The sequence below is a fragment of the Onychostruthus taczanowskii genome, unplaced genomic scaffold (assembly GCF_017590055.1).
Source record: "Onychostruthus taczanowskii isolate IOZ18803 unplaced genomic scaffold, ASM1759005v1 scaffold25, whole genome shotgun sequence".
Taxonomy (NCBI): domain Eukaryota; kingdom Metazoa; phylum Chordata; class Aves; order Passeriformes; family Passeridae; genus Onychostruthus; species Onychostruthus taczanowskii.
Genome location: NW_024499796.1, coordinates 6247561 through 6258137, shown reverse-complemented (window position 1 = coordinate 6258137; position 10577 = coordinate 6247561). Strand labels below are relative to the sequence as shown.

Here is a 10577-nt window from a genome sequence, read left to right as displayed (position 1 = left end):
GAGGGAACCAGTGCCCAGCCCCAAGCCCTGCATGGCTGCTCTGGGTGCTGCCATAGCTCTTCCCCCGCTCCTGACCTCCTCAGCAACCTCCACAGAGGTGTCATCCCCCCTGGGGGACTCCACGGAGCCACCTGCCCCCGAGGAGTGGGAAAATGGGAGCAGAGGAGAGATGGTGCTGGTGCAGCAGCTGGCTTTCCTCCCCGGACCAGCAAGGAGGGGGAAGGTTGGATTTATTTGAACTTCCATCAGGAGGCAATGCAGGAGCCAGGGTGGGCAGCGGGGGGACAGGGCAGGGGCCAAACTCACCTTTCCCCCTTGCACATACCCAGAGCACCCCTGGTTCTGGAGCACAGGAAAGCTCCAGCCCAAAGGACAGAGATTTTTAGGGGAATCTCAGACAGGTGCAGCAAATGCCAGCTCCAGTGACAGGATCTGACCATGCAAGGTGCACGGCCACCATCAGCCTCTGTGGGCCAGCCCTGGTGGCTGTGGGCTTGTGTCTCCTGGGGCCAGCAGCCCACATCCCACACCATCAGCTAGGACTGACACAGTGTTTTGGGAACAGCCTCCATCTTCACCATGTGCAGGGAGGTTACGTCCTGCTCTTGCTGCTTGAGGGGCTCAGCCCTGGGGCAGGATTGGACCTTCAGGGGCTGGACATTGCCCTTCTGGCATTGCTACATCCAGACATCCTCCCTTCTATGGTCCAAGGCCAGGCAGGGAGGTGTCCAAGCCCTGGGCATTCTCCCACACACTGAAGGAAGCTGCCTTCTTCAGGCACAGCTAATATTTAGCCACAAAACACCTTCATAAATCAGTAAGAGTGCACAGAGACCAAGTGGATTAAAAAACAAACAATCAAACAAAAAGACTATTTCAATTTAATAATGGTTAATGCTGGGGTGCCCCACACCCTCCCCAGCCCAGGAAATCCCTCCCTGCACCCTGGTGGGACCCTTGCTGGCCACTGTCACCCAGTTCATCTTCCCACCCCCACATCTGGGGACTGATAGCGGCCAAGGCCATCCAAAGCTGTGTTTGTTCTGGGATTTGGGACCTGATTGCAGGAGATTGCTGGGACATCTTATCCCCCTCGGGATCCTGACTCTCCTGCTGAGTCAGGGCCCGGCCCTGGGTGAAAGGAACACAGCTGAGAGGAGAAGGGGTGTCTGGGAGGGACACAAGAGGTACAAACTCAGCGTTCCCTGAGCCACGTGCCCCACCGATGGGGTGGGGAGGGACAGGAGGAGAAATGACCCTGCGTCCCCTCCTGTCCCTGGGCTGTGTCAGTAAGGGTAGGGCGAGACAGAGATGAGGAGGAGGAAGATGCTGGGTGCTCGCTGCCCGTCTGGGACCAGCGCCTGCACCTTGAGCCGGTGAGTGCCGGGCTCCCGCAGCGGCCGCAGGGTGGAGATGATGCCCTGGCCCTGCTCGCTGCGGAGGGCGAAGGGGCCGTCGGGGTCCTGCTCCAGCAGCCTGAAGACGGGCCGGTGGCGCAGGGAGGTGGCCGGGGTGAGGTGCACCACGTCCCGGCGGGCAGCGATGCCGAGGGGCAGGGGGAGCAGCTGGTACTGCAGCGTGGGGGGGCCGGCCGGGCTGCAGAACGGGGGGCAGCGACCCACGCACAGCCTGCGTGAGAGATGGGCAGAGTGGGGGTGTGGTGGGTGCCGCAGAGTGGACAGGACACGCGGGGTCGTGGTGAGATGGGGACAGCGGGATGGGCACTGCCAGCCCCGCAGCACGACTCACCCCGGGCTGGAGCCCCTGCGGTACCCAGCTGGGCACGGCACGTCCAGGCACCGGGCACCTCCACGCGTGTTGAAGCACATCTGGCTGGAGCCACATTGGATTGTGCCCTCCGTGCACTCGTCCACATCTGCAGGGATGGAGGGGACAGGTCTGAGGTGCTGGAGTGGCTGAGATGGGGGTTCAATCCCTGGCTTCCCCACCCTCCCACATCTGCCTGGACACTGAGGCAGTGAGACACGAGCACTCAGACTGTGGAGAGCTGAGGCTGGGAACAACCATCCTGAGAAAGGAGAAAGACTTGCAGCCCCAAAAAGATGACACCCAGGGCACCATGGGGACGGGGTACCCCCCTGGCACCCTGCACTGACCGTGGCAGGTTTTCCCATTGGACAGCAGCCGGTAGCCAGTGGGACAGAGGCAGTGATAGCTGCCTGGGCTGTTCCTGCACTCGTGCTGGCACTGGTTCAGGGTCTGACACTCATCAAGATCTGTGGGATGAGAGGGGTGAAGGCAAGAGGGGAGGATCAGTCCCCTCTGGTGCCACTGCCTTGGGCCAGCCTGGCTCTCACCTCCCCTTCTCAGCACAGCAAAGACCACAGGGCTCAGACAAAGTGGTGGACAGGGCAGCAAGAAGGACACGAGGTACCTTTTGGGGACAAAGTAGTTTCTGAATTCCCTTCAACACCCTTCCCCAAGCACGCTCACCAGTGCAGGTGCCATTCCTCCTGATGTAGCCCGTGGGGCAGGGGGGGCCCCGGGCACCCCTCCCTGCATCCTTGGCCACTCGGCGCAGGGCGAGCTGCGTGTAGAAGGATCGTCCCCGGGGGCGGCTGCTCGGCCCCTGCCGGCGCAGGGGAGTGTCCCGGGGCACGCCGCTCGCTGTGTCCCCTCCCTCCATCCCCGCTGTGCCACACCGTCCGCCCGGCAGCACGGTCTTGCCAGCAGGGCACAGGCACTCATAGGAGCCCCGCAGGTTGCGGCACTCGAAGGCACACGGTGGGGGAAAATTCAGGCACTCGTTGACATCTGGGGGAGGAAAGAGATGGGGAGCTGCAGCTGGATGGGGGAACTGAGGCTGGAACAGGGCAGGGGGGTGACCATGGGTGTCACCATGGGCCCTGAGAGCCCAGCTCGTACCCAGGCATGGCCAGCCCGTGCCCAGCGTGCGGTAGCCGGGAGGGCAGGAGCAGCTGTAGGAGCCGGCGGAGTTCTGGCAGATCTGGTTGTAGCGGCAGGCATGGGAGCCCTCGGTGCATTCATCAACATCTGGGGAGAGAGCACAGCGTTGGGGGGACAAGGAATTTGCACCAGGTGCCCCTTGCCATCCTCATGCCCCCTCAGGAAGGGTCCGTACCCATGCAGTACAGCTGCCCAGGGTCTGGGATGAATCCCAGTGGGCACTGGTCTCTGTCAGCCCCTGTGAATTGAGCAGAGAGAATGTGACATGTCACTGCAGGGACATGGCCTTTGCACCCTCACAGACACCCAGAACCGACAACAGACCTCCATCCTCACGCTGGGGACTCCCCTGGTTACCTGCATCAAGCGAGGCACGGAGCTGGAAGCGGAGCTCCTGTTTGGCTGGGTCATAGGAGCCTGTGATGTCTCTGGCCCGGAGCTGCTGCACCCGGGGGGGCTGTGGCCCCACGGGGGGGTCGAACACGATGGTGTGATTGCAGCGGGCACGGACGAGGTGCCCGTCCCGCAGGAAGCTCTGCACCGAGCCCCCGGAGAGCCGCCCCGCGCCCGTGCGCACGTAGCGCTCGCTGAAGTCCTGGGGAGAGGCAGGGAGGGGGGTCAGGCCATGGACCAGCATGGGAGCCGTGGTTCCCACGGGGATAGCGGGCAGTGCCAGCACCTGCAGCAGCAGCACGGCATCGCCAAAGCCCTCCGGCACGGAGCCGCTGATGACGCTGTCCAGCCGCAGAGCGCCAGCGCCACCCGCGCCCCGGGCGAGGTGCGTGACCCGCAGGAGCTCCCCTGTCAGAGGGAACGGTGATCAGCACCCCACGGCACCCCCACACACAGCTGCACTCCTGGGTGAGGGGTGGTGCATGGGGGAGGCGGAGGCTGAGCTGCCCAGGCTGGCAGGGACCCCTCACCCGTGGCAAAGCGCAGCAGTGACTCGTGCTGGAAGGTTCCCTGCGTGAGCAGGAAGCCGTTCTGGGCTGCCCCGCTGGCGTGTGCCAAGGACCAGTAAATGGGGGCGATGATGGTCACCAGCACCCGCATCAGCGGCCCTGGAATAGGGGAGAAAAGGTGTCACCATGAAGCCAGCACCCTCCTGTGGGGCACCCAGGCTGTCCCATCCCTCCTCGCCCACAGTGGAAGGTCTGGGGGAAAAAAGGTTTGCTTTTTGGGGAAAAAACAATTAAAAACCTTTCCCTCAAGATTTACATCTGACAAAGTTCAAAACTCTCACAGGGGTGAGGGTAGAAATGTCCACGCACCTATGGCAGGTGGAATGCTCCCAATGCTGCTCCGGAGGGCGGCGGTGCTGGACTGGGAGTCACCCAGCACGCTGGCATCGAGGCTGGAGACACCGAGCTCGTGGCCATTGATGACACCGACCAGGCTGCCCCGCACCTGGTGCAGCTCCCCTGGGGCAAACGGGATGGGGTCAGGCAGCAACACTGGGACTGCACTCACTTGCCTGACTCCCCTCTCGCTGATTTGCATGTCAAAAAAAATCTTGTTTTCTGGAGGTGAAAGCAGCCAGAGCAAGGCGGGCAGTGTCCCTGCCTGGCTGCAGAAGTCCCCAGGGATCCCATGGCTCCAGGCCATGTTGATGAAGGATGTTGTGAGTGTGGCCCTGTGCCTCGTCACACCAACAGGCACTGACACCCTCAAACCCTGCTCTGTATCAGCCTCAAGGTCCTGGCATAGCCCCAAGCTTTTATTTGCTTCTCCAGCGTGCCTGGCAGCAAAATGCCACCAGCCACACAAGGGCACAAAGGGCACCTGGCACTTCCTCCTGCCTGGCTCTCTGCTCCCCAGGGGCAGCAGGAAAGGATGTGTCTGTGCATTCAGCAGAGCCCCTGGGAGAGGGGAATTTAATCACAGGCAACTAAGGCAGGAAGGCTGAGGAGAGGCAAGTGAGGGCTGGGACAGGGCCTGCTTGGGCTCAGGCCTCCAGCTGAGCAGGGCAGGAGAGGAGAGGACAAAGCAGAGTATGAACCACAGGGGGTAGAACAAGCAAGGCAATGTCACTCCACACTACCACGCTGGAGGTCTCACCCTGGGTGAAACAGCCCTGCAGGCAGCCCCAGCCCCCGGGGCCAGGGCAGACACCCACCTTGGACACGCAGGGAGCTGTGTGCCAGGGCAGACACCCACCTTGGCCATGCAGGGAGCTGTGTGCCAGGGCAGACACCCACCTTGGACACGCAGGGAGCTGTGGGCAGGGCAGACACCCACCTTGGACACACAGGGAGCTGTGTGCCAGGGCAGACACCCACCTTGGCCGTGCAGGGAGCTGTGTGCCAGGGCAGACACCCACCTTGGACATGCAGGGAGCTGTGGGCAGCAGCAGAGCCCAGGGCATTGCGGGCGAGGCAGGAGTAGCTGCCGGCGTCACGGTGGGTGACAGAGGGCAGGAACAGGGTGGCATTGGGCAGGACACGAGTGTGGGGACCCTCGGGCAGTGGCTCCCCGTCCCGCTGCCACTCCACGGAGGGGGTGGGCTCTCCTGACACCACACAGTGCAACAGCACCTGCTGTCCAGCATGGACCCTCATCTCTGCTGGTGTCACTGTCACCACAGGGGCACCTGGGCAGGGAAAGGGATGCAGGTAGTGATGCAGCACGGATCAGGGAGAGTTGGAGGGGCTAAGAGGTGACATGGTTTGCAGTCCCTTAAAAGAAGGGTGCGGAGGGGCCAGCACTCACTCTGCAGAACGAGGGTGACAACTTTTGCTGCTGTGCCCGCGTCATTCTCCGCCACGCAGCGGTACTGCCCCGCATCGGTGCTCTAACAGGACAACAGCATCAGCACAGAGTTTTGCTTTGCCAGGAAAGCACCCTGAAATGAGCCAGCAGCCCCCAGGCCCTGCTCACCCCCACAGCACGGATGGCCAGGGAGCCATTCTGCAGCTGCTGCAGGCGCCCATGGACCACCACCGGCTCCCCGTCCTTGCTCCAGCGGATGAGGGGCTCAGGGTGACCCTGGGCGTGGCAGTCGAGGAGGGCATCCCCTCCGGAGTGCTCCACCTGGTAGGTGCTGGCGTCCCCCTGTATGACGGGTGCCTCTGCGAAAGGGAAAAGGGTGGCAGAGGAGGGGGGCCGGCCGGGCACCCCAGTTTGCCTGCCAGCACCTACCTCTGACAGAGACGAGGACAGTGGCCCTGATGGCCCCGGCGCTGTTCTCGGCGTGGCACACGTAGGTGCCGCTGTCCGTGGCGGTGGCTGCCTCCCGCCGCAGGATGCTCCGCCCGCCGTGCCCCGCCGCGCCATCTGCGGGGTGCAAACCCCCAAAAAGGGTGGTTGGCATCAGCTGGCTACAACCCGGCACGGCCAGACCTGCTGGCACCCCGGGGACCCTGAAAGGTGGGACAAGGGTGGCAGCAGGATGGCATTGTCCCCCAGTTCAGCATCCTCTGGCCCTGCCCAGGTACCGGTGATGAGCTGCCCGTTGGCCATCCAGGAGACGCGGGGCTGGGGGCTGCCCACTGCGGCACACAGCAGCTCCAGCCTCTCGCCCCGGCTCAGGGTGATGTCTGTGGGCAGCTGGGTGAAGGTGGGCAGGGTGTGGATGGAGAGGGAGAGCCGGCGAACGGCCCTCCCGGCGGAGTTCACCGCGGTGCAGGAGTAGCTCCCAGCATCCCCTTCCTGTATGAGGATGAGAGGGAGTCATCTTGAGTCCGGGCTCCAGCTGCAGCCCTGGCTCGCTGAGCTACAGCTCTGCTGGTTCCTGTGCACCTAAAAAGTCACGGTTTGGACAGAGCCGCTTTTCCCAGCCCACATTAGCATCCTCACACTGCCCCAACCCTCTAGCCTGAGACACCGGACTGCACCGGGCTCTCCCTCTGCCAGATGGACCCACAATCAGCCAAAAGCCCTTCAGCAGCAGCAGCAGACGCTTGTTCCTCATCACTCCAACCTCTCAGCGGCCCTAGGGGACGGTGCTCACCTGGACATCCCGGAGCAGCAGCTCCCCGGAGGGCAGGACCGTGGCCTTCCCGCCCGGCAGCAGCGCTCCCTCCCGGCTCCAGGACACGCGGGGCTCGGGCACACCGCGGGCGGCACAGGGCAGCAGCACCTCCAGCCCCTCCGGGACCACCAGCTCCAGCGGGCCGGCAGCAATGATGGGGGGCACTGGGTGGGGCAGAAGGGCAGGGGCTTGCTCACAGCTCGGCAGCCACGTTTTGCTGAGAGGCGCTGGGGAGGGGCTGAGCAGAGGGGGGAGCACCGGGACTCTGATCGCTGCTGTACCTTGCACAACGAGCCTGGTCCTCCCCGCAGCGGTGCCCGAGGGGTTGCGGGCCATGCACAGGTAGGTGCCTGCGTCCTCCGGGGCTGCTCGGAGGAGGCGGAGCTGCCCACTGGGGAGCACCTTCAGCCCAGAGCCTGGCAGAAACGAAGGACAGGATGGGGCAGCACAGCTGAGCCAAGGCACAGATGGATGATGTGCAGGGACTGCTTCCCCCACAGAGGTGCCTCTTCCCAAGGAGTCTCCATGGAATGGCTCCAGCGGCCACCACACCCACCTAGGACAGCAGCCAGCAGCCAGCAGGATCCATGCACAGTGACACCCCACACCCTGCTGGGGTGCCTACAAACCCCTGGCACATAAATCTCCCCCTAGGCAAAGGCTGGCAGGTGATGTGGGCTCTGCCAGCCCCCAGCTCACTCCTGCTCACCTCCAGCGATGCCAACACCATCCTTTTGCCAGGTGACCTCCGGCCGGGGGACGCCTGTGGCCTCACAGGACAGCACCACGCTGCTGTTCACCATCACCATCACCATGCCAGGCAGGGGCTTCAAGGCAGGAGGCTCTGTGAAAGCAGGGAAGTGCTACCCTGGGAAGAGGGCGCAGGAGCCGCAGCAGCAGGACCCCGGAGCTGTTTTTACCCTGCACTGTGAGCCAGAGGTGCTTGCGGGCCGTGCCCGCGGCGCTCCGAGCCGTGCAGGTGTAGCGGCCGGAGTGTGCAGGCAGCGCCTGCCGGATCTCCAGGGCTCCTGCAAAACAGCAGGCAGAGGGGAGGTGGCGGCAGGGCTGGCAGGGACCCCTGTCCCCGCGGGGCTGTGCTGTACCTCTGGGCAGGACGCGGTAGCCCCCTCCTCTGCTGCCCAGCTGAGCCCCCCCCTTGCTCCAGGACACCATGGGGGGGGGCACGCCCGAGGCGTAGCAGGTGAGGACTGCAGGGGACAGCCGGGTGACAACCACATCCGTGAGGCCATCAGCGATGGTGGGGGGCACTGGGGAAAGGAGGGAGGGAGGTGAGCAGGGCTGTATGGTAAATGTTGAAGAGGATTCTGTCCCTGCTCATATGGGCATGAGTATTTCTCTTCCCCTCTTGTCCACCCCCAAGTCCAGCTCTTGAGTGGGCACCCAACCCTGTGTGGGGCTGGAGCACACCCACGTCACAGCCGAGGTGGTGACAGACCCTGGGAAAGTCACTCTCAGCAAGACCCCCAGCCCCAGAAACTCACCATGGACAGACACCAGGAAGGCCTTTCGTGCCTCTCCAGCAGCGTTGGTGGCAATGCACTCAAACCTCCCCTCGTCCCGGGGAGCAGGGCTGGAGATGAGCAGTGACCCCAAGGACTGCAAACTGTGTGGGCAGAGCACACATCAGGATCACCCCTGTGCCCCAGGGAGCAGCAGGAGGGGCAAACCCCACCCTTCAGGGGAACCCTTTGGTGTACAGGTACCTGTAGGTGCCAGGTGGGAGGTGCAGGTTCAGGGGACGGCCATCTTTCTCCCACCTGATGTGGGGCTCGGGGGACCCCCAGGTGTCACAGCCCAGCGTGGCTGGCTGCTGAGCCAGCAGGGTGAGGTTGGAGGGCCCAGGTGTGATGGCAGGAGGGACTGTGGGAGGGCATGGCAGCCATGAGCAGAGGACAGCAGCACAGCATTGCACTGGTGAGGGCAGCCCAGCAGCGCTGGGTTGCAGGAGGGTGAGCCCAGGAGGGATTCATCTGACTCTCCTGCTTACCCAGGACGTGGAGGTCCAGGCCTCGCCGGTCAGAGCCAGCAGGGCTGGATGCCATGCAGAGGTAATGGCCCAAATCCTGGGCCTGGACAGGGTCAATTTGCAGGGAGCCACCTGGCAGGAGCTGCAGCCTGAGGAGGGAGAGCAAGTAAACCCTGTGGGGGCTCTGCGTGGCCAGGCTGCATCACACAGGAAGCAGGGGTTGGGAAGGTGACAGTGCCATGGCAGCCACATGCAGCTCCTTCCCTAAGCTGCTGTGGGGACAGAGTACAGCAATTCACAGGGTGACTGGCACACTAATCACCTATTGCTGTGCAGGGTGGCACGATCCGAGTGCAGCTCTTGGTGCCACCAACCCGCAGAGCCTCCTACCTGTCACTCCCGGGCAGGGGCAGGAGCTGGCCGTCCTTGCGCCACGTCACCCGGGGCACGGGCCACCCCTGTGCCCGGCACGGCAGCACGGCCGAGGTGTTCAGCAGCACCTTCACCTCCTGGGGGCCCGCCTGGATCTCCGGGGCCACTGCAGCAGCACCCAGAGACAGCACCGAGGGTGTGGGATGAGGGTCGGGGAGGGAGGGCGCCAGCCCAGAGCAGCACTGGGGGCTGGGTGTACTCCAGCCCTGCCATCCCATCACCCGACCATAAGACACCCTAGAACACCTCACATTCTGGATTTGAGCGGGAAGGAGCCGGCACTCGAGCAGGGCAGGGCAGCACTCACCATGAACCCGCACCCGGACGCGCGGGCCGATGTCCCCGGTGTCCCCGGGGGCGCTGGTGGCCCTGCAGCTGTACTCGCCACCGTCCTCCGCAGCCACCGCCAGGACCTGCAGGAAACGGCCCTGGGCCAGCACCTGCCTGCGGGCATCCTCCTAAAACCCCGGGAGCCCCGTCAGCAGCCACCCAGCATCACCCCCAGGCCCTGACCGTGACCGTCCCTGGTCCCGTCACAGGTACCTGCAGCTGGGAGCCCTCCCGGTGCCACTCGATGCTGGGGTGGGGCTCAGCACCCTCTGGGCACTCCAGGAGGAGCTGTCCCCCTGGCACAGCCGTGATGACGGGGATCTCCCTGGCACTGGCACTGCTGGGGGGTGCTGTGAGACAAGGGCCAGGGGGGTCAGGGTGTGCTGGACACCCCCATCCCTGTACCCATAAGTCATGCATAGGCCCCCTATGCAGGACCAGCACTGTGCTCCAGATCCCTCTTTTGGAGCCCACACCAATCCCAAAAAAGGAGGTTCTGTCTCTTTGGTCCCCCAAGGCTTGGACCATCCTGTAGCCCCCCCTGCTAGCCCTCTCCTCGCTGCACTGCTGGGATCACACTACCTTGGATGCTGACATGGAAGCTCCTGCTGTCCTCCCCTGCAGGGCTAGTGGCCAGGCAGGTGTACAAGCCAGCATCAGCCACCTGCACAGCCAGGAGAGGGAAAAATTGAGGCACAAAACCAAAACCCAGGCAGGGATAAAAAAGTGGAACTCCTACCTCAGTGCTGTCAATGTGGAGGGTGCTCTCATTCCCTGACACGAGTGAGGGCCCTGCCAGCAGCTGTCCATCCTTCTCCCAGGTGACACTGGGCATGGGGACACCTGTCACCACACACCTCAGCCCTAGAGGGGTGCCCACAGCGATGGATATCTCAGTGGGATGGGACCCAGCCTCGACACGGGGTGGCT

General features: G+C 63.8%; 1 protein-coding gene across 2 annotated transcripts in view; it reads right to left on the bottom strand.

The window, feature by feature from the left end:
- Positions 1-903: 903 nt before the first annotated feature.
- HMCN2 (hemicentin 2) overlaps positions 904-10577 on the bottom strand; it is a 32908-nt gene continuing 23234 nt past the window's right edge. For both annotated transcript variants that reach the window (XM_041406874.1, XM_041406875.1), the window contains exons 52-79: positions 10387-10577; positions 10230-10311; positions 9861-9997; positions 9625-9775; positions 9276-9423; positions 8907-9034; positions 8623-8779; positions 8401-8522; positions 8002-8166; positions 7819-7926; positions 7608-7742; positions 7180-7314; positions 6878-7062; positions 6363-6576; positions 6067-6201; positions 5806-5996; positions 5638-5719; positions 5249-5518; positions 4200-4349; positions 3852-3989; positions 3608-3729; positions 3286-3523; positions 3104-3166; positions 2887-3015; positions 2455-2775; positions 2118-2237; positions 1750-1876; positions 904-1629 (exon numbers count right to left, since the gene is read on the bottom strand). In XM_041406874.1, coding sequence (XP_041262808.1) covers positions 1287-1629; positions 1750-1876; positions 2118-2237; positions 2455-2775; positions 2887-3015; positions 3104-3166; positions 3286-3523; positions 3608-3729; positions 3852-3989; positions 4200-4349; positions 5249-5518; positions 5638-5719; positions 5806-5996; positions 6067-6201; positions 6363-6576; positions 6878-7062; positions 7180-7314; positions 7608-7742; positions 7819-7926; positions 8002-8166; positions 8401-8522; positions 8623-8779; positions 8907-9034; positions 9276-9423; positions 9625-9775; positions 9861-9997; positions 10230-10311; positions 10387-10577 — 4487 coding nt within the window. In that variant the 3' untranslated portion in view covers positions 904-1286. The remainder of the gene's footprint in view (positions 1630-1749; positions 1877-2117; positions 2238-2454; positions 2776-2886; positions 3016-3103; positions 3167-3285; positions 3524-3607; positions 3730-3851; positions 3990-4199; positions 4350-5248; positions 5519-5637; positions 5720-5805; positions 5997-6066; positions 6202-6362; positions 6577-6877; positions 7063-7179; positions 7315-7607; positions 7743-7818; positions 7927-8001; positions 8167-8400; positions 8523-8622; positions 8780-8906; positions 9035-9275; positions 9424-9624; positions 9776-9860; positions 9998-10229; positions 10312-10386) is intronic.